Source organism: Chenopodium album, chromosome 25 (genome assembly GCF_948465745.1).
Source record: "Chenopodium album chromosome 25, dcCheAlbu1.1, whole genome shotgun sequence".
In the NCBI taxonomy this organism is placed as follows: Eukaryota; Viridiplantae; Streptophyta; class Magnoliopsida; order Caryophyllales; family Amaranthaceae; genus Chenopodium; species Chenopodium album.
The window spans coordinates 16,097,171-16,121,175 of NC_137858.1; the positions used below are offsets into that span (position 1 = coordinate 16,097,171).

A 24,005-nucleotide genomic window follows, 5' to 3' on the forward strand; every position below is an offset into this window, starting at 1 on the left:
TATTGATATATTTTACTTTGTATAAGTATCATACGAAATACATATTATTACATTTATTTAAATATGATGAAAGGGAAAAAAAATATTTGTTAAAATGACAATGTAGAAATATTTTTTGTGAAGAAAGCTATGAATAATTTTTATCAATAATTATTGACAAAATTATTGTGAAGAAAACTATGAATATTTTTTATCAGTAATTAATAGTATCAGTAAATATGAATGACATATATATGAAATGAGATGTTTTGATCAAAATATATTAATTTACATAAAATACTTTAGGAAAAAACTATGGAGATCACAAGAGACATACAATGCAATTAATTGTGACTAGATACATGGTTAGTGAGTGATTTACACACAACCTTCAATCTAACAATCAAAATATAAACCGCGATTATTATTCCAGCCCATAGTGCTTAATAAAAGTATATGCTTTTAAAATGCTTAATTATATATTCAGTGGGTAATGCACTAATGCTATATGTAGCCCTTATATAAGCATTAAATACACTCTTGAAAATTGTATAAAATTAGAAAATCATAACAAAAACACGCGTAAATCGGTGTAATTAGTGTTTATATTTTCATGATTTCCTAACTTTTTAGATTTTCTAGTGTAAAATTAATGCTTATATGTAGCCCTAAGGACTATGTATAGCATTTTCCATATTTAGTTAATAAGAAGAAAAAATGATACCATATTATTTTTACAACACTCACTCTTTATTATAGTTCATGCGTTCATTTAACTGTATACCTTTATAAGAAGAAAAAAAATAAATAATATGGTTATACTTTGTCTACAATTTCTTATAAAATATTTTTATTTTTATTTATTTACAAATATAATGTACAATATAGAATAATAGTAAAATTATCGTGCATGGCACGGGACCTAATCTAGTTTTTATTGATATATGTGTGTTAGGCAAAATGTGTAGGACCTCATTAGTTCGTCTCGATTTGTATTTTCACAATATCTATATTCTATATTGTTTTACATATCTATAATTAGAAATATGGAGTATTAAAATCGTGCATCGGTAAGTGTGAAAGTCAAAGTGCTATGATTAAAAGTTGAAGGAAAATAATGCAAAATATTACCTAAACTTATCTAAATTGCATGTACTTATTAAACATTTTTTGTGCTCGTAATATATGAAGTTATTTTGTTTGAACTTATTCCATATGATGTTATTTTGAAGTTAAAAGTAAAACAAAACAATCATGTCCAAAATCTTCAAGCTCAAATACAAGTTCATTATATGTCAAAAGAGTGGAGTGTTACCACTAAAGAGGCCCTAGAAAGTTATCTGAAAACTTAATCTGTAACGGATTCGAAAATTAGATTAGCGTACCCAATCCAATAAGCATAACAATTTCATAATGGTACTTGATTCGATAATTTGTTATTACACTTATTAGGTACGTTATCGGGTATCATTTTAAAAGTAACGGTTACCCTTTAACTATTCGATAAGCAATTTTTTTTTCTCCTTATTTATCTAAAATCTAAACTATTATTTATTTCATAGTCACTTAATATTTCTTTAAATGTATTTATCAAAAGCTAAACTTTAACTTTATTTCACAAATCACTTTAGACGCAATCAAATGTTGCACATATGTGGATGTAATAGTTTGATAGTTTGAACTAGTTTTCTTATAATTCGATATCAATAAAATTATTAAATAAAAAGTTATATTATTAAACTTCAATAAAAAAAAATTTTAAAAAAAAAAAAGTTATATCATGATAATCGATAAACCTCATTATCTAACAACCTATTTTATGATAAAATATGTAATTATTATGTTTATAAAAAAAACACAGTAGTTAAAGTTTATACATAAATAGTATTAAAGTCCAATGTGACACTTATTTTGAAACGGGTGGAGTAATATTATAAGTAGTTTGGTCAAGATCAGGTGGTATGGTTGTTACTTAGTGTTTTTGATATAACATAACTAGATTATCATGTCAAACTTTTCATTATTGGATATTATATCTGGTATCCAATAACCAATCCGAAAATTCGGAAACTCGAAGATGTAGGTTCAATTCATAGATATTATTTTAATGTTATCAATTATCATTTACTCAAACCAACGGTGATAACAGTTCGGATACCCAACCCATGCTCAGCCCTTCTATACTAAGTACAACAAAATTCTAGAGGCTTGTACATCAAGAGAGATGTGATAAGACAGATTTTGGTCAATAAATTAATAAGATTTATGATTTATATTGCACTCCCTCCGTTTTAAAATACTTGTTTCACTTTCCTTTTTCGGCCGTTTTTAAAAACTTGTTCCATTTCCTTTAGTAAGCTTTTACAATATTTAATTTTTTTCTCTCACCTAGTGGACCCAACAAATATCATATTTTATTAATTTCATATTCTCTCCTCCAATTTCTCCACTACTTTTGCTTTTTATAATTTTTTATTCTTCCACCAACCCCACTACCTCCATATGTTATTACTTTCTCCAATTTCTCCTAAAACTCCGCGTATGGAGAATTGGAGCAAGTATTTAAAAACGAAGAAAGTATCTCTTTTCCAACATTAATCTATATACTGTATATTATTTTGTTATTGTGTTTTTGCCTGATTGATAGTAAACCTGTGTTGTTACCTTTGGGATACAAACATAAAGGAATAACACACCCTAAAATTGTCATTAATAAGCTAATCTGGGATAGGAAGGCGAACGATAAGCTTGTAACAAACCTTTTTTTAAAACACCATATATAATCTATTGATCTATATAACTGCTTTGTTAACACAAGCATAACACTACGGGTTACTAACATCCAATATCCAAATCAGGTAACTAACTTCACAGCATCGCAGATAAGTTAAGCAGCCCAAAGGTGTTAATACAAGTCCAAAATCACTAACAATAAAACAGCAAAAGGATATTCCGCTAGGATGTCGACCTTGTAGACCATATGCTGCACAACTTAATGTTGGGATGCCACAGTATATACAGTATTAACCAGTCAATCTTTACCCGTCAAGACCATGCTCTATACAATCCGAGCAGGCGTCACGATAGCAGTCGAACACTATATCTGGAGTTTCTCCGCACAAGCAAAAATCTGCAAGAGAGGCCTACTATACTGTGCTGCCTAACAAACGGCATTGATATTAGCTTTATTCTCGATTTGGTCAACTCTATTTGCAAGGAATGCTTGCATCTCCAACTTAGCGGCAACTAACCCCTCCTGTGCAATATCCAAAACAGCCAAAGCCGTCTTCGAAAATTTACCCTAGAAGACCTCTTCCAGTGATTAATACACTGATCAGACAGCCAAATGCCATCACAAGTCCACAGCCCTGACTATTCACAAAAGATGACAATCCCTATTCAAGCAGAACCTCATCACCATAGTTGATTGGCATGAATAAACACTGGAAAGCAAAATGAATACATCAGTGCAAAGACCACATTATAATTGAAGTAATGCAGCTGAAGACTACGGTATTCCCACGTAATATGAGCCCAATTCATGCAAAGCCTCCATAGTATAGAGATTTTAATCAATCAGAATATAAAAAAACCCAACACCCCCAGCTGTTGTATTACATTTGGAGCGAATGACCCCTTATTAATACTAAAGCTATGTATCATCAGTACAAAGATGACTAGAATTGATAAAAATGAGCAGGACCCATCGGGCCATCGGTATAATATAAGACATACAACAGGCAAAAACTATCCCTATTCCTAAATTACATTATTTTTTTACATTATGAGGTCAAATCTAGATAAAAAAAAAATAATAATAAATAAACATATTAAAATTAAATAATAAAAATATTTTCATGGTGTATATTTTGCATGCTTTTTATCACAATTTAAATAACAATAGGTAATATTAGAGAAAGGCCATCAAGGACACACAGCACATATCAAGGGGTTAATCAAGCTAAAATATACTTGAAAGTAATATGGATGCTACTACAAGGAAGACAGATTCAAATTAGAATTCTAAGACAAGATACCTAAACCTTTCCAGCAAATTTTGCTCCATCAGAACTCTAATAGTCTAATTAATTATGATACTCAGAAACCAAGCGTCAAGATGGTTTTAGAAACTCCAACAATAACTGAATATTTTGGCAACCCGTGAATAAAAACAGAAAACTCACCCTATGTAAACATGTTTAGGAACCTGAGGCTGACTTCTGGACCCACACTTGCTTCTGCAAATTGGAACAACCCAATGAAAACAGAGAAAATAGCATGTAATACAATGTAACGGTTAAAGGGCACTAAAAGCAACTGGTACGAGGATGGCGAGCACAGAAATGAGTATAGAGATAGCAAGCCCTTTAAAATGAAAAAAAGTGGGGGAGGGGGATGCTACAGAGTTTTAAATATCAACAGCAAACCTCGTGATGAGCATGGCCAACTCCTCCTCCACGTTTGGATGGCCCACCATCCTTAGCGTGTGTTGGACCACGACGAGCAAAATTCCTATGGGAGCCTGGTACATGATTCAGAATTGTATTACAAGACATAAATAACTTAGTATGCTCATAGGACAGGGACAGGCGTATTTTCCCTTAAACCCTAACTCAATATGTAATTAATGTAAGAAAGGAAAGGCAGAAAAAACTGGATGTCAAAACTAGCATAAAAATTGAACAAACCATTTTCTGCATATGAGCTGTTGCGACCACCTGCAGTAACTATGCCTTCAACATTACGGCCAGATGCATCATATTTCGAGTCTCCACGCTTACCTGGAATATTAAAGAAAAGATAGCATGTAAATTGCAAAATGTTCAATAAGCCTTCACTACAATCCTTGATTTAGAGAGCACAGACAGAAGTTGACAATCTACTACTTTGGGGAACCTCTAAAGTCATCAACAAATAAAATTTCTTTATCTCAACTAAGATAATTTGGTTCCGCTCTGTAATTATGGTTGTATGTGTGATGCACAGATTTATGTTTACAGCAGAAACTCCACTCTCAATTATTTCTATACGTTTCCTAACTTTGCAATTATTTCATCTATATTTCCCTTAAATCAGTCTTTAGTATGGATTAAATTCAAAATCTGTCCCTTCTGCTGAAGTCTCTTGAGACAACTTTCCTTTTCCCATTACCATTACTTCTACATTGATATATCAAGATGTAGGTAAATCTTCACAATGACATTGCTATGAATTAACATAGCTAGAGCATCCATCATCAATAGTAGAAAATAAGAAGATTATGAAATTTGATTAACAATAAAATACAGTACTTGATATGATAATTCCACTTTCAAGAGGTAGATTCCCTATCTAATTAACTCTACTTATAGAGCATTTCCCCAACAATTAACTAGCTAACCAATTTCTCCTAACAACTTTATTATAACTGTACTCCACTCTACTCCCTAAATTACCCCTCTTCCCTAATATCAGTTTAATGGAGACATAAAAGAACAAACACATTAGATTAAGTAAAAATATATCTACAATACCTTCATAAGAATCTGCAATATTACTTTGATTCTCATTGCTAATCTGAGAAGAATCAGGACGGCGAGGAGTCCAGACACCACGATCAAGTCTTTCCCTACTTCTTGTACGTCTGTCTTGCTTTTCACGGCCAACAGCTGAACCATGAGGTTCACCTCCTGAAGGTTTATCCTCAATAGACCTCTTTCCCATATAATCCAAACCCGAAGGAGAATGTTCCCCAGTGGAGGCTGGCACTCCTGATTTCATATTGGATGGTCGTGGTGGACGCTTGCTCCTCTCTAAATTTGAGCCCTGGAGTTTGTGCTCTGTCTGGACTGATGAGGATGACTGACTTGGACGAAGTTCCTTGTTTAATAATATGCTTCTAATAATTCTTCCACTAGCATCAGGCCTTTGATTCAATTTCAAACCAACTGAAGGAGATGAAGCTTCAGAGACAACAACCTTGGGCAGGGTAGTACCTTCAGATGCCTAACACAAACCAACTTTCCATTTAGTTCCCCTTATATGGATAACTAAATTACACAGTACAAATATTCAGATTTCCATCAATATCATAAAAAGAATCAACAGTTAAAAAGTTAATGAGCTTCCTAATTATCTCCCAAAAGCATTTTAGGAATCCTTTAACCTCCAACCAAAAAGTAGGTCCCTTCCCGTCCATCACAAAGGAATTAGTGAATTACCATATCATTCGTCCTTAAACGCAAGTGTTTTCACAAGTTGTGACTCAGTGACACATTGAGTCACATATTTCTAAGATGCCTAATATGGATCAAAGGAATACATAATTACAGCAGCCCCCACAATAGCAAATAAAAAGCAGCATTAGGGATACAGAAGTTAAATAATTAAAAGTGAATGTCTGTCGTAAACGCAAAATGTAAATTGAAGGAACGCAAGTGTCACAAAAAATTGAAAGTCAACGTCTGTAGTAAACTCAAAATGCATCACTAAGCTTTTGTTCGGAAACATCAATATTTAATACACATAAGGCTATTGAAAGAAAGAGCAGATGAAGATTACTGAAATATAGAAGAAATAGGTATGTTCAGCAGTGAAAATAAAACGACAAATGTGCCCATAAGGAGCTTTCCAAGTATTATTACATATATTCACTACTATTCCATGAATATCGACCTTGTACCATTGAAGTCATAGCAATAAAGAATATTATTTATAAGATTTGTTTCACAAAAGCTACTGCCGAATCTGACTGTCAAAAAGACTGTAAAAGATATGGTTTTACGTTGATATTACCACAGTTTACTACCGCATCAGCATATTGCAATCTCATATTCATAACTTTCGTACGTATGATAACGACGTAAAAAAATTCAGAATGCAGTTTGGTCAAATCCTTATCAATTGTGAGAAAGATGCAGGTTTCAATTATTTAGCTAAAATAAAAAAGATTACAAGCATAGATAACAGCTATCCTCAAAGCTCAGTATCTCCCCCAAAATCTACACTCCAATTGACTTCACAATCCTTATGCTGAAAACAGCTATACATGAAACATGTTGTTCTGACCCATGTGACCTTGATATGGCATAATACTAGTAAATGTACACAAGACCCACAAATAAATTATTACTTCCGCCATTTATTTTAGATGCATCACTTTTAAAATCACAGACTCCTAGACAATTTTAGGAGATGAGAGAGATAGAAAGAAAGAAAAAAGATGACCCGTGTGATATGAGAAAAATATAGAGTGCTTATTAAGAAATTGATGCATCTACAAAAACGGAAGAAGGATATATGTTCAAATTTAAAGGCAGTATGACTGCTTTGGTGTATTAAAGTCTTAAACTTCTTCCGTTCCACAAATAATGCAACAATAACCATTTTAGGAAGTTTCACAAATATTGCAACATTTCCCTATTTGCACATTTTTTCTCTCTTTCCCTCTCTACATCACATAGGTCCCTATCTTTATTCCTATTTATCTCTCTCCTCTTCTTAAAATCTGTATCCCATCCCATGTTTCAATATTTGAGGAACGAAGGAAGTACTTCCCTACAATCTAGCAGTAAAGGAAACAAAATATTTGCGTCACTAAGTCCCCTAAATAGTAAAAATTATCTTTACCTCCTACAATACATAAAATAAAGAACCCATCTTTTCAAAAACAAATTATGAACCCTATTTTCTTAACATCATACTCCATCCCCCAAAAAACTTCTCATTTCCTTGCAACACATAGTTTTAGCTGTGTAATTGGTAGCAAGGCTTTGTTGAGTTGTATAAACAACCAAAGGATTGTAATGCATTGAAAAGAGAAGGATTTATTGGACCCAACCAAAAGGAAAAGTGTGAAGTTATTTGAGACAGCTAAAAGGGAGAAATGGAAAATTTAACGAGTGGAATAAATAAAGAAAGAATCAGCAGCAGTGGGTTTTGAGGTAGATGATGAGCGGTGGTTTGAGAAAATGGCGTATGATGGTGGTGCTGGTGGGCAGCATGCTGGTGGTTGGTGAGCTGGGGTCAGGCAGTGGTGAGATGTGATAAGTGGTCCATGTTAGTCAAATATGGTTGGGTGTAGAAGCTTCGGGAGTAAGCATGATTCCTTAAGAGGGGTAGGATATATGGCAGAAGGAAGTGGAGAAAAAAAAAGGGGTAAAGGGAATGATTAAGAAGGCTAAACAAACAACAGATAAAGGAATCAAGGTGGTTGCTTCTCTTATCCTTTCCAGAATACCTTAAACCAAACACCCCCTTGATGTTGATAGATAGATTTACATGGGGAATGATCCATATATATTGTATGACTTCAAGCAAAGTATAATAATGTTTAGATTGATCAACTTGGGTCTTAATGATATTTTGTAGGAAATGCAAATCAAACAAGTGCAAAAACCATCAAACAGTAAGAGAATACGTGAAAACCTTCTAATCAGGATTTACAAGAGCCATTGGAAATTATCATCCACACCAATGGCAGCAAATGGAAAGTTGCAGCAATATGGTGGTAGTATTGTACAGCAAAAGTGGATGCAAACACATACTTAAAAGAAAATAGGGATAAGGAAAGAATCTCCTTAAATCAATAATGACAAAAAGAGTTAAAAGTTTCAGGCCTCCAATAGTACTTGATTTAAAGAAGACGGGACATCATGTAAGCAGTGAACAAGTGTCTATATACACAAATGAGCGCAGAAATCCACTTTGAAATAAAATGGAAGATCTGGGTCAAAAGAATAAAGGGATACAACAATCTTTTTGAGACAATAAATCAATTTGCCAACTTCATCCTTCGCAGAAAAATAATCCCCAGATGAAAGACATCAATAAATGGCATTATTTCTTCCAAGGACAGGGTTAATAGAGCCAGCAGTATATGCTTACTAAAGCTATCAGAGCAGATAAGATTCATAGTCAAAACATCTCTGGAATAATCAAGCTCTGCACATGAATATGTTGCTGGGCAGATCACTGAAAAACAAATTTAGTGTTATAAAAAAATGCAGAGCACCAGCACTACAAAATTCTCCCGAAGATCATTTCTACTTTTTTTTTTCTGGTCAACCCTCTTCACCAACAACCACAAACCTGCATAATCCTCCCTCAAATTCAAAAGTCAGTAATATTAACTCGCTTCTTGAGGTGAGTAATAGTCTTGCAGTCTTGACTTATGAAAACAGATACTGACCAAACTTTAGAACTAGGGATCATCATCCAAACCCTATATTTACAAATCAAGGTATCAATTAATGAAGGAGAGCTTAGTAAGATGACCCTCACTGTGGTACTTTAAAGTTCATCAATGATTTAGCAGTGGCCAGAGAGATTTGGGAGAAAATAGCACTTAGTAAAGAGTTGAACACATTGCGGACATTAGAAAATAGGGGAGAGAGTAATAATGCACACAGATAACAGTCGGTGAATGGTTAAAAGGCATGTAGGTTTCAGAGTTATTCCAGTTTTGTTTCTTATACTATAACTTTGTATCAGGATTTTTCTCATAGTCCAAGTATCAAGTCTTTTAAAAAATCTTCACACAGAAAAGAACACATAAGATCTCCATTCAAGAAAATCACACACACACACACACAAGGTAAAAACAACAATACAAAGAGAACTGAAAGTTCCATAACAAAAACTACTTAAGAAAAACATGCAAAAACCAAAATGCATCCATCAACTAAAAAAAAAAGAGAGAGAAATTCCCACAAAAAATTTCTGCCTGGTGCTAGAAAGCAGCCTAATCTAAAAGCTAAACATAATGTGGCCTTTTTTAAAATTATACTGTTTCTCTCAAGGCACAACATGAACAGCCCACCAGCCAGCGTGTATTTATTCTAAAACCTCAGTCCTTACACAACCTATTGTCTTAAAAAGCTATGGTGAACACACATCTTACTAAGCAACCAAAGATTAAAGCAATGGGTGCTCATTATAAAAAAAAAAATATATATATATATATATAAAAAATAAAAAATAAATAAAAAAAATCTATTCTCTGCAGCCACCTGCAATTCAGATACAAAAATCCCCCTAGCCCCTACTGCCAATAGAAGAAAGCACAAGCACAGACACCTGAAGAGAACAAAAAACAAAAAAAATAAAAGAAAAGTACACACGATTTAAAGATTATAAAGATTAAACAAGTGATACAAGGAATGAAATCCAGAAGAGAAGAGAAATGAAATTCAGCCCAAAAAGTCAAAAACACACGATTAAACAAGGAAAGAGGTGAGGATATGTCATGTTTTACGCAGTGCAGCAAAAGAGGTTCAATCAAGTGTAGCTGACAAAGAAAGACAGATATCAAACTGATTACTTGCCTGATGAATCTCTTGCTCTTTCCCTTTCAAAAGCAGAATCCTTTTCTTTGTAGTCTCATGAGAACCACTTCCTGTCAATTTATATCATGACTAATCAAAACCAAGTGTGACATGCTTGATCAATTTTCATCAACACTATATTCTTCCAACGTGCAACCATAACAACAGAGTCAACAATTCTAATTACTGATAGGATCAATGTGACAAATCACAACAACCTATAGCATCTAAATTAAATTGTAAATCAACATGCAATCTAAATAATTGTAAATCAGTATGCAATACAAGTACAAGTACATCAACTCCCACCGAATTAACTCAGCAACTCTCTAAAATGGTGAAAATTAAATGAAAAAAAATAAATAAATAAATAAATAAACGCATTAAAGCTTTAATAAAACAAACCTGTTTCATTCTCTGCTACTCCTTTTTTGCTGGAAGCATCCACTTCGTTATTTCTCTGAGACACAAGAACACATGCTGATTTGTCTTTTCCATTTGTTCTCTTCCCATTATTTTTTAAGACATACTACAATTTACGATATAAAATCAATTTAGCCTCCAACACTTCAGTTTCATGAAGTTTTAAAATTAAGACATATTTGATGTAGCTTCTTTAGATCATTCTAATAGTGTCACAGTCAAGAAAAAATAAAACAAGACAAAAAACAGCAGAAATCACATAAACTGTTGCTTCAGCAAGCAATGTTTTCCCAGATCATCCAAGGAGATGAATTTTGGTATAATAGAATGTAGCTAGACATGCTGATGATACAAAATATAAATAGGCTCATGAAACCATTGAGAGTATAGATGACAGCATTCTACTCATAGCAAGTGAGCTAACCAAGTTTAAAATGGTTGAAACTTGGGCAATATGTTCTGCCAAGAAACAAACATTTACTACGTCATATCTCAACATGAGTAAGCATAAGAGCCCAGTTATCCAGAAATTGAGATTCCCACATAGAGAACCTTTTTCTAAGATCAAGAGGTAGGGAAGGGTGGCAGTGAAACTGAGAAAAAAAGCATCTGAGACTGAGACAAATAAAAAGAATCAGCAATTAGAGTAGACTAAAAAAATATCCTTATTGCAATATTTAAGAGTCTTTTTCCTTTCTTATGATGATTAAGGACAGATGAAATGAAAGAAAAGGATGATGTAGCTAACAATATATAAACAATGAGAATCAAATACTAAGCAGGTGATTAAGAAAAGGGATGTAGCTAACAATGTTTCTTTGTACTAGGCTAGCTATGCGCGCACATTAGCCACCCTAGTAAAAATAAATATTTTAAAAATTTTCTGCTTAAACAGGTAATTCATTCATGAAACTCATTGAAGTTATTTATTTAGAGTTTACCTAACAAATAGAGGACACAAAACTTTACAAATACCAACAGAAGCTCATAGTGCTAATGGGGGTGCAAGAAGATGAGCTTCCTAGGTCTTTAAGTTCAAGACTTAAACTAAATTGCTGCATCAAGATGCAATAACCTTATGAATCTTCCCAAGCAACCTGCTCTTGTAAAGAAATTTCCCGGTAATTTCATTGCGCAATAGGCTTTCTCAATCCATGCTCTTTACTACAGACCTAGAACCTCTATTTACAGCCTCATGCTACCTAAACCTTAATTCAAACTCAGACTTAGCCAATTTCAGACCGATAACTATGAAAAAGACTAGTGATTGAAATGAATTGGGTGCTTTCAAAATCTCATTCCTTGACGATGAATTACCTTACCACCCTATGTCCCTACTTTAATTGGTTGGACAAAGCTAGGTTGCCTTGCCTACCAAGTTCAACTTATAAATGAAATACAAAACAGAGAAAGCTAGACATGCAACAGGGTTTAAGGAAGCAACCAAGAATTGTTAGTCAGAGATTTCATTCATTAAAGTTTGTTCCCACAACTTGTTACCTTTGGCTAGAGATCAATGAAAAACCATCACAAGTGCAGCAATGAGGAAAATTCTGCAGATAGTTCATAAATAAAGGGTCACAGGTCCTAGTACTTTACTTAACTGGTATGCTGCAAATGATTTTCTATTTTTCTCAGTAGCAACAATTGCAATTGTAGTCACAACAGCAGGCAAATTTTTAAGACTTTATGGTTTCATATGGTATTTATAGAACATAATAAATAATCCCTCTGTCTTTATTAAATGCATCACTTGGGTTTGCACATTTTACTGAAACATAACTTTGACCATTAATATCAATTTTATTATTTACTATATATTCCAAAGCTACCGGCTCACCACCAAAAAAAAGGTTGTCGCAGAAAGGTCAAACTATTTGCAAATCAACATATGTAGCCAAACCCAAGTCTTGTTACAATAAACAAGCTGACATATAAGTAGCACATGCAACTTCTGAACAAAAATAGCCACAAGTCTAAATAGTTGCAAAGACCAGAGCTTCATGGAATTATGCTTCTGACAGAGCCAAAAATAGATTATAGCCAAAAAAATAAAGATGCTAACCGAGTTTTGCTTGCTGGATCGAGACTTCCCTGAAGTCAACGCAGACCGTCCACGACTCTTGCCATCTGACCCTAGGCGCTGTCACCAGTAATGCCAATCCATCAGATGGGAATAAGCATAGGCAAGTAAAATTCTATCAACAAAGCAAAGACCAAGCATGGCCGAGGAGTTGCACCATCAAGTTAAACTATAAAATTAAACTATAGTATAGTGTAAAACAACAAATTAAGTGGAATGCTAATCTTTTTTATTTTCCAGTGCATTTTCCTCATCATTTTTTGACATTGACACTATATGAAACCTCACGTGCCGCTGAAAACATAAGATCTCACACATATAAAAGACTGGAATTGTACACTTCAAGTAACTCTGCATAAAATTTCCAGATCAGACTAAAGAATCAAACTATTGCGACACCCAAAAAAAGGCTCTTATATAAGTACTAGTGTGGCGCTACCTAGGGGAGCAAAGTTTGGAAACCAGCAAACCCTGTTCAATATGCACTAACCAGCTATTTGAAAACAATGTTAACCAAAGAACATCACATTCATTTGTTGAAACCACAATCAAGAACTTGAGTGCGTCCTTCCAATAAAGATAAGTGAGCAAATTCAAAGTATTCTAGAAAATGGAAAGAACCTGATTGCCACCCTTGGCAGCTCTCCTTTTTCGCACATATTCCATCAGCGGTGTGACGATAGGTGCTTCTTGAACACCTAAAAGAAAGTCCAACAGTCACTAATGAATACTAGGCCACAGTAGCAAACTTTCACTGTCAAGCAGATATGAAAGCAGCTTTTACCAGCTCGTTCGGCTTCTCTTCTTTCCAGCTGTATATCAGCACTAGGAAGATTCTCAACAGGTTTAGAAATCTGCTCAAGGAACTCCACGTACTCTGGATCTAATTCCATCAAAAGAACATAAGAGATAGATAGATAGATTAATTTGCTTGCTCAAGTACATAAAATGATAAAATAAAAATTAAGTACTTGCATTGATTGCCAAACATAATTTTAGAAATGTAATAATAATTAATCAATAGGCCCATTGTCTATAGTTTTACACCTTTGTAAATTGTCCCTTCCCGGCCATCTTTCTTGGCATTAAGCTTTGCAACACGTTGAGAAGGAGCATATTCCACTATAGCTTTATATTGAGTTCCTGATTGACATAGAACAGCGATATAGATTAACAGTCACAACAGGGGGAAAAATTCAGCTCGTCAAGCTTTCAAAGAGGATTAAAATTACCCTTTTCATTGACAAAAACATGGCCGTTAAAGAACTCAGCAAACTCACAAACATCATCATGACTGTTGAAATTCAGATACGCCCGAGCATACCTCTGATTCTTGTGACTGCACATATATATTCAACCAATATGTAAGACAGAATGTTAAAACAAAATAAAATAAAAAAAACCAAACCCTGAAGTCACAAATACCCAAGAAAAACACAATGCCTCTACCCCAAACCCAATTCCAATAAGAGGACGATATGATCATCATACCAATAACTCATACTAATTGACATAAACCGAGACCACAAAGTATACAACAACGAAAACCAACACCACAAAGAACACAACCAATGAAAACAGAAACCCCAAAGTAAACCCTCCCCAAACCCCAAAATCACAAAACATACAATCAACAAAACCAAAACCACAAACAATACAATCAACAGAAACTGAAACCACAAAGTATACAACCAACATGGTCATCAATCCCAGAAATGAAGCATATGAAACGCAAAATTAAACCCTCCCCAACCCCCAAAATAGAAAATTTTTAACAAATAATGCCCCGACAACAAAATTAGGATCCAAAAAAATCAAAAAAAATACAGAAAAATTGAAAGTGGAGGAGAGAGAAAGAGAACGAACCTAGACTTTCCAGGGCAAAAAGAGGACCAATTGTAACGAGAAGAGAAACGGCCATCGATTTGCTCGAAAAAGGACGACTGTGAAAGAGAAGGGGGCAAGTGCCTTACCACAACTTTGGTTCGATTCAATGGCTCCTTCATCTGAATTCAAAAACCCCAATCAAATTCCTAATTTCAACAAACAAAAACCCTATTTTTTGAATTTAATCTATTCGATCGAAGACGATTGAAATTCTGCAAGTTTCAGAGGAATGCGTCGACGATTAATTGATGAAAAAATCGAAAGGTTGTTCATTCGTTGGGATTTTTGTGCCCTAATTTGGTGAAAATTGGGGGAGAAGTAACTGGTGTATGAACGAATAACGATCCTTTTGATTTTCTTTTCTCTCTCTCTTTATTTTCTGCCTGTGTTTATGTGTTAATGTCGGAAAAGGGGAAAAAGAGGAGAGAGAGACTTGCAATTTTCATCATCATCGTCGTACAATATTGTAACGGGGGCAGCACGGGTAACTTACGGGTTACGAACAAAGCCAACGGATAAAGATGGTTGTGTTTTGTGTCGAGTCTTATGTTGGGTAGATAGGGTCCAATCAAATGGCTAAACCTAGTCATTATGCGTCGTGTGAAGTCGTGTTTGAATTATCAGTAGTGTGTTAAATGCTGCAGTTTCCGGATGTCTCGGCACAACAACAAGTCTCATATGAGCCAACTACACTATGCATGTGTGGTTGTGTGTCTAAAACTGATGCAGGTGTTGCGGTGCGGGTTATTGTCGTCACGTGTTATTTCTTCTATTGTAGTTGTGTTATAATGCTTGTTGCACATATGGGGTGGGCTGACTTAAAGGTCTGTTTTGTTCACCCAGTTTTCACTTATTTCAAGTGTAATAAAAATTTTATTAAGTTTAGTCAAGTTGAGATAAGTTCAAATAAGTTCAATTCAGGAAAAATAAGTTTAGACAAATTTCGTTTAGGAAAAATAAGTTCTGGTAATGGTTACCCAAGTTTAAATTACAACTAAAATAATTGTTATTAAGTTTAGATATATTCAACTAAATTAAGAGAAGTAAAGTTAATTTCAGATAAGTGAAATCAAGTGAATATAACTCACCTTAAATCAACAACGACGATTTAGGTGTTTGCATACTCGATCTCCACTTGTCCGGTGACAAGCAGCTCGAATACAGTTCACCATTATGTGTCATCGTACCCGTGTCTTGCATCGTCGTACCATATCCATGCTTGCATGTCTAGGTAACTTTAACATAATTTAGGGTGTGTTATTCTTACCTTAATTATTTGACCTAAAATTCTTTCAAAAAAAAAATATTTGACCTAAATTTATCTGAACTAAACTTATCTAAACTTATTAAAATTTATCTGAACTTATTAAATCTTATTGAACTTATTAAACCTTATTGAACTTATTGAAACTTAGTAGACCAGATTGAACTTATTGGAAAGTACTTCCCTCCGTTCCCTTTAGTGTTTTGACGTTTGGAATTATGTGCGGTTATTAAGAAATTGTGTAAAGTAGAGGAATATTAGGATAATTCAATGATTGAAAGTACAATTTTACTTTGAAAAAAAATATTGTACATGTGGGGTGAAGAAAGTAAGAAGGAAAAAGAAGAGAGAGGAGAGAGAAAGTAATAATGAGTATTAATAAATCATTAAAATAGAACTAAAAGTACAAATGTACATGACAAAGTAAGGATATTTGAGTATTTAAATTATAAAGCAATGGTAATTTTGTCTAAAAATTATGACTATAAAAGGAAAGGTACTAAATGTAAAGAATAAAAAGGAACACCTAAAATGGAAACGTAAAGAACAAAAGAGAACGGAGGGAGTATAAGACTTTAGTAACTTTTTATAATTTATTGTAACTTATCACACCTGATTGAAACTTATTATTAGTATTGGGAAAAATTGATTTTATTAATCTAAACTTTGGGCCATTTACTATTAATACTCCCAACTTTCGATTATATAATTATATTTTAATAATCTCAATTTTGGAGGACGTTTTCTTTTAACATGTCAAATGACTGATAACCTGTCAAAAGTTACTTTTTTATATATATTTTTCTTAGATGACACGTGTCTAGGTTTAATTAGTCAAAAACATTAAAAAAAAATAAAACCATCAATAGCCCTCTACCCCTCCCCTTTCCCCCAGCGATAATCACTCCTACCCCCTTCCCCTTCCCCCAGCCGAAAAACACCCCACGCACCCTTTCTTACCCTTCCCCTGCCTCGGAAAGCTTAACTAGTGGTGGTTGGCGCACTAGGACGTGGACCTGATGGTGGTGTTTGGGGTTCATGGTCGTAGGTTTTTGAGGCCGGATCATGGTGGTGTTGGTTGTGGTGTGGACGCTTGTACAAAAAGAATATAAAAAACTAAAACCACCATTAGCCCTCCACCCCTCCCCTTTTCCCACGGGTAAACACCCTCACCCCCCCCACCCCCCTCCCCCCACCCCCGCCTTCTTGCCCTTCCCTCGACTCAAAAGCGTAAATGGTGGTGGTTGGCACAATAAGACGTGGACTTGATGGTGGTGGTTGGGGTTCATGGTTGTAGGTTTTTGAGGTCAGGTCATGGTGGTGCTAGTTGTGGTGTGGACGCTTGTAGAAAAAGAATTCAAAAAAAAAAACCTAGGGGGGTTGAGAGTCCGGGTAAAGGACTTAGAGAGTATGTGAAAGGTAAAGGGAATGATTGAATTGTGATCATAAACAAGAATTAAAGGAACAAGCCATCTTGATTCCCTTACCCTTTTCTGAAAGACCCTAAACCAAACACCCCCTTATTATTTTAGTAGTAATTTAAAGTGTTAAACTTTGACAACCCTTTTAGATTTTTTTTTCTTTTTTTTTTGTTTAACTTATCTAATCTAAACTTGATTGCACTTATCTAAGCTTGTTAGGCCTAAAATAAGTGAATAAGGTGAACTAACATGTGCTGAACAATCTTTCGGGGCATCACCCATGCAAATGTGTTAGAATCTAACCTCCTTACTATGTATTAGATGCCTTTTCACAGCTTCCCTAGAGTTTACTTTAAGTTTTAGGTCTTAGATCCCATTATTGTGTTACCGTCAATACAGTGTTCATTACGGATTCTCCTTGTATCAAATTAAAGTTCTTTAGAGGGTGAATGATTAATGAAATCAAGAAGCCTTTTTGCCGAGTGTTGCCTTGCTTTTATGCTTGTTTGTTGTTAGACTTTTGTAGATATTGTGTCTTACTTGCATAATAGCTCCCCTCCACACCAACTTGATGTACAAATAACTCGTGGTTCGGACCCACTTGTGCCTACCTTAAAGTATCGGCTGTCACAAGTTCCGACCACCCACACTCCGTCTTCCAAATAGACGTGAGTGCTCCTGAGATTTAATTATCTGTTTGTGTTGTTTCGTGCTCACAAGCCCCACTTCCGCACAAGGCTAGCGTTCTTGCCGCCAAAAGGCTAGAGCGCGCCACACGTTTCGGGGTCCAAAATCCCGGACCGTTACAAAATGACTATATGTTGATATGTGCTCCTTAAAATCTTCACTTTATTAGTATATTTTCTTTTGTTAACACTGATCATCACTTGGTACATACGTAGCTTAGCGATTACAATTCTGATAGTTAATATGACAAATCAAAATGGATTCATTTTAGGTAATCTCGAGTCACACTAATTTACAATTATAGGATCTATCGAGCCGAATCAATCTAGGTCAGTTAATTACATGTTAGAATCTGATTCAATTATTCAATAACAGGTTCGAAAGAAATTGGTTCAAGTTTTTCCATTTGATCAATCGCTCGAGTCCTAATCTATCTCCATTAGGATACGTGTGTAGGTTCAATTTAAGTTCCTATTTAACAAGTCATGTTTAGGTTGTGTTGTGTACAATACGGTGCGATTCATATGCAAAAGTTTGGAATCAAAGATGGTGTTAGACTACCTTATAAGAGAAGGTATTGTGTCAGTTCGAACTGACGAAATCGGATTTTTGATATCCTCAATTGACGGGATGATATCCTCTACTTGCTGAATAATATCCTCTATTGGCCGGATGATATCCTCTACTGGCTATATGATATCCTTTATTGGCTGGATGATATCCTCTACTGACTTAATGATATCATATGTTAGCTGGATGATATCCTCTATTGGCTTGATGATATCATCCATTAGCTGAATGATATCTTCTACTGGCTAGATGATATCATATAGCCTATAGAGGATATCATCCAGACAATAAAGGATATCATAGACACAATCCTAAATGATATCATTTAGCCAATATAGGATATAATCTAGCCAGTAGAGGATATCAACCAGCCAGTAAAAGATATCATCCAACCAATAAAGGATATTACAAAAATAATAGAGGATATCATAAAAATAATATATGATATCATTCATCTTAAGAGGATATAAACTAGGAAATATAGGATATCATAAACCCAATAGATGATTTAATCTAACCCATACTCCGTATATGATATTAACTAGGCAATGCCACCACCACAAATTGCAACGCCACCACAATAAATCGCAACGCCACCGTCGCAATCCACACCCGCAACATTAGCCCCATGTCCCTATCTTCTTCACTGCTCCCCTGCTCCAATTCAAGCACCAACCAGGCAACAACTACCCCAAACACCAGATCCGCAACAATTAACCACCAAATTAAACCCAAATTGCACCCAAATCGTCACCACCAATTCGCCCACACATAATCGCACCACCAGCCCAAATCGCCACAACATCGCCACCACCAAATCACCACACCAAATCACGACAATTAGCTACCAAATCACAACCAAATCAAACCCAAATCGTTACCACCAATTCACCCCCAATTCGCCCCCACAAAATCGCACCACCAGCTGATGCGGATTTTAGTCCGATTTTTGTGTAGAATGCAACTATGATTGTGGTTTAATGGTTTTGTGAATCATAGTGATGAAAAATATGGTTATTATGGATGAAAGTAAATGGATAGTACTCTAATTCTCACAAGAATAGAGGGTCTCTTCCTAGTCGCAACAAGTGATGTTTTTTATTAACAATCAAACGAGAAACGCTAAAAAAGGATTAATTCCCAAAATAAAACTCTCTCATTCTTTAACTATTATTAATATACACCCATATTTATAGCGTGACAAATCGTACAAAGATAAGATAGGAAACTAATAATTATATCCTAAAATAAGATTAAATATTAAGTCATAATCCTAATATATCTACTAATCATTTTTTAACCAACTACTAAATCTATCCTAACATAAATAAAATTAAATAAATATCCTAATGGCTAAAACTCTTAAAGCCAAAAAATAGGAAAAATCCTTTCAAGTGAAAGGTAAAAACCCATAGGCAAAAATCCTAATAATTAATAATAACTAAAAGATAGTAGACTTTCTTAAAATTCCATGAATTTTCAAGAATACCCATATTGGTCTATTGCTCCCGCATCATACTCCCCTTCTTCGAAAAAAATTCGTCTCGAATTTTGTCAAATCTTGAAATATGATAACGAAACCAACACACCAAGATCGTGTAAGTGCTAAAAGGACTCACAAAACCTATCTGATACCATAATGATGTGGATCTCTCAAGACTCTCACAAGGCTCGCAAGCTATAATAACATTGAATCTTCGGATTTTAATAAGAACTAAAGAAATTACACGAAAATTAAAAGGATAGTACTCTATTTCTCATAAGAATAGAGGGTCTCTTCTTAGTCGCAACTAGAAGATGATCACGAGTCGCAACAAGTGATGTTTTTGATTAACAATCAAACGAGCAACGCTAAAAAAGGATTAATTCCCAAAATAAAACTCTCTCATTCTTTAACTATTATTGATATACACCCATATTTATAGCGTGACAAATCGTACAAAGATAAGATAGGAAACTAATAATTATATCCTAAAATAAGATTAAATATTAAGTCCTAATCCTAATATATCTACTAATCATTTTTTAACCAACTACTAAATCTATCCTAACATAAATAAAATTAAATAAATATCCTAATGGCTAAAACTCTTAAAGCCAAAAAATAGGAAAAATCCTTTCAAGTGAAAGGTAAAAACCCATAGGCAAAAATCCTAATAATTAATAATAACTAAAAGATAGTAGACTTTCTTAAAATTCCATGAATTTTCAAGAATACTCATATTGATCTATTGCTCCCGCATCACAAGCCCACAAAATTGCATCACCAGCCCACCAAATTACACCACCAATCGAAAAAAAAAGTATGAACTCCACCAATAACAACCTTTGATTCAATTACAAAATTGCAATGAATATCAGAATATGGAGTTTTTAAGGTAGAAGAATGAAGAAAGAGGAGGGAGAAAAGTTCTGCAATTTTTTTGATTTTCAAGGAGGAGAAAATGAAAATAGCGTATAATGGAGATGCATGCCGCACGAAACTATGGATGGACTGACGAAACTATTGGTCAGACTTGAGTGACCCAGTAGTTTGTGAACTTATAATCATCATTTACACATGTTAATTTAGGTTAAACCATAATTAAAAAGTCAGAATAGTTAGGGTCTATTTGGTTTACATTATTTTTGCTTATTTATTGATCTGATATTGTAAGGAGGGTGTTCCCATCTAAGGGGTCCTCTCCTTAAATGCCCATGGCCCTTTAGAAGCCTAGGACATTACACTTGTTAGGGTGTATTAGGATTTGAATTCTTGACTGTTTGGGGGACCTTGAATTAGAATTGATTCTATCATACACGCTTTTTTATAAGGAACAAGTGGGAGTCGCCAATGAGTTTTAGGAAAACCCATAAACCTCGTTCATGCTTTTCTCCCAAGTATTTAGCATGAATCATAAGTTTACCCATGCCCAAATTGGTCTATAAACCAGAAATGAGTTCGGGAGCGAGGGTACCAAGATAACGTTCCCTTTAGAGCTGAATCGCTATCCTAGCCCTAGTGCGGCCTCTACTAGATCTTCCTTTTGCACAATTTCATCACCAAACAATATGTGCAACGTGATACCTAAAACTATGTTAGTTGATTTTATTCACACATATTAATTCACATAGGAATTACATCGTGATGTCGTTATTCTTTTTTAATCAAATTCGTGAAAAGGACAAGAAAATAAACAAGATTCGCCTTGGCTTAGGTGATCAACCAACAATTATTTAATTCAATTCTAATCTTTATTTAACGCAAGATTCTATGTGGAATTGATTAATTAATTATTTAAAGGTGATCAAACAACACTAATTGATTAATTAAGGTTCTTTTAAACAAGAAAATAAATGTGATTTAACTAAGTGCTCGGGAATTTACCACTTCTCTTTTCTAGACCTCCGTTTAGAACACTTATGGAATCCTTCTTGTTGGGGAACCTCCACCGTAGTAATAAAATATCAAAGGGGTAAGTGTTTAGGACAAGAGAGCTAGGTTGCACAAGTTCACAAGTATTCTGCCAGAATTTTAGGTTATTTTCTGTCTGTTCAAGCCTCGGTTTAAGCTCTTATTTATAGGGAATGATTAGGTTTAGGGTTAAGAGCATTCTACCGCAGCAGGGGTCGCGCGCAACTGAATGAGTTGCGCGCGGCATCCCAGCGCAAGTGAATGGGCAGCGCAACCATTGTTCCTGCGCGCAGCATTATGGTAAGATTCGATTTTATATTTTTCGTATAATTCTGAATCTTCCACAGCCCAACTCTGAAGGTTGCGTTGGGTGTCGCGCGCAACTAAATGAGTTGCGTGCAGCAGCCCAACACGACTGATTAAGATGCGCGCGGATTTTCCTACGGCAACACTAGATTTTAACCTAGGCGCCCCTAAATCTGTCTTTATTAGGTTTTTAAGCACGGGCTTAAGCCTAATTGTGATCGGGTTTAGTTAATTGGACCTTGCTTTGGCCTTTTTTCTTTAATGCGGGCTAGTCTTTTTGTGTTTTGTGGCTTAACCAGTAATCCATAAGTATTCTTCACTTCGATCCAACACGAAGATGGTTTTATTTATCGTCATTGCACTTCCTGTTGTGACAGGAGGCCAAAAGTAGATGTCTACAGATATGAACTTATTTTTTTTGGGAAATTATTCCATGTAACTTCTTAACTATTCCTTACCCTATAAAAGCACCAACACTCAAAAAAATGGGTTTCCTTATGAACAGTGTACTGCCCAATTTGCCCCTATATTTGTTCTACCATTTCCTTATCTACAGTGCTGTGACTGATTTGCCCTCAAAAAAATGCATGTGTCTCATGCCTGCCAATTCACTGGCCACGTGTAGGGGTGGGTACAACGTGTCTAAGTGTGTATGACAAGGTGGGTGATTAAAGGTTTCATCTTTGCTTGATTTCTGGACACTTACCGTTGCTAATCATTGATTCAATTTGAGCTTTGCTTGATTTCTGGACACTTACCGTTGCTAATCAATGATTCAATTAGAGCTTACTTGCGATTTGCATGAATGTAAGGCTCAATTAGAGCTTAGTTTGATTTCTGGACACTTACCGTTGCTGATCAGTGATTCAATTAGAACTTACTTGCGATTTGCATGAATGTAAGGCTAATTCCTCAATTTTAGTTATTTGTTTGCTTAGCTGATTAATTTTTGCTTATGGTTATTTCTTCGTTTAACTATTGATTAATGTACCTTTGTGGGATTTACAGCAGTTCAGCTATTGTGAAAATGGATTTGGGAGGACTAAATCTATTGTTTTGCATGATGTGTGAGAGGGTTTAAGAGAGATTAGGCTATTGTTTGGTTTGCTCAAGTGTTGGGAAGTACGGTTAATGTTTTAGTTTTGAGAGGATTAATTTGCTGCTTGGCTTTTCAAATCAAAATTAAATCATTTTTATTTCTGCTTGCAGCTGTTGCTCAAGTGTTGGGAGGTGGGATTAAGGTATGTAAAAAGAATACTTTGCTATTTTTTGAAATAAGCAAATTGTTAATTTTTCCTTATTGTGAACTACATTAGATTTTGTATATTTAGTTTGGGGTGTCATGATTATTTTATTTGATTTTGGCTTAGGCCTTTCACACACATTTTGCTTTTACAGCTGTTTCTTTTATGCTGGCTGCAGCTCAGTCTTTTACCCAGTGGTTTTAAGATGGTGAACTTTATTAGCTATCGGTTTAACACTTTCATACCAATGGGTAAATGTTTTCCTCTTCTAAGCCAATACTGATACAAGGCTCATTTAATTACCTGCTATGTATGGCTTAGTTTGTTTGCATTTGTTTGTCTTCTATTGCTTTGTGTTAGCATAAATTAAGGATACAAGCCAGTTCATCTGGTCTCCCTCATCCTCATTTTGCAGCAAAAAAAAAAACTACACACACCATAGC

The 24,005-nt window shown here is 34.7% G+C and overlaps 1 protein-coding gene across 2 annotated transcripts; it reads right to left on the minus strand.

Moving 5' to 3' along the window:
• Positions 1 to 2,659: 2,659 nt before the first annotated feature.
• On the minus strand, positions 2,660 to 15,169 carry LOC145614359 (regulator of nonsense transcripts UPF3-like). Of its 2 annotated transcripts, none has more exons than XM_081669409.1 (13): positions 14,656 to 15,169; positions 14,022 to 14,128; positions 13,837 to 13,932; positions 13,574 to 13,672; positions 13,411 to 13,487; positions 12,772 to 12,849; positions 10,689 to 10,743; positions 10,284 to 10,354; positions 5,493 to 5,964; positions 4,668 to 4,760; positions 4,407 to 4,501; positions 4,164 to 4,217; positions 2,660 to 3,422 (listed from the first exon to the last, which is right to left on the minus strand). In XM_081669409.1, the coding sequence occupies exons 1-12, from the start codon at positions 14,793 to 14,795 to the stop codon at positions 4,179 to 4,181; spliced, it is 1,422 nt and encodes a 473-aa protein (XP_081525535.1). In that variant the 5' UTR covers positions 14,796 to 15,169; the 3' UTR covers positions 2,660 to 3,422; positions 4,164 to 4,178. The 2 variants fall into 2 exon arrangements, with proteins under 2 accessions (XP_081525535.1, XP_081525534.1); XM_081669408.1 differs by having other exon boundaries at positions 10,689 to 10,812.
• Positions 15,170 to 24,005: the final 8,836 nt, after the last annotated feature.

What these genes read in the sequence shown, in the direction of transcription:
- LOC145614359 (XM_081669408.1), bottom strand. Translation starts at nt 14,795, where the DNA reads ATGAAGGAGCCATTGAATCGAACCAAAGTTGTGGTAAGGCACTTGCCC. An exon ending in GGAAGGGACAATTTACAAAG is followed by an intron (nt 13,673 to 13,836) that starts GTGTAAAACTAT and finishes TGATGGAATTAG; the next exon opens with ATCCAGAGTACGTGGAGTTC. An exon ending in AAGAGCAAGAGATTCATCAG is followed by an intron (nt 5,965 to 10,283) that starts GCAAGTAATCAG and finishes GGTTTGTGTTAG; the next exon opens with GCATCTGAAGGTACTACCCT.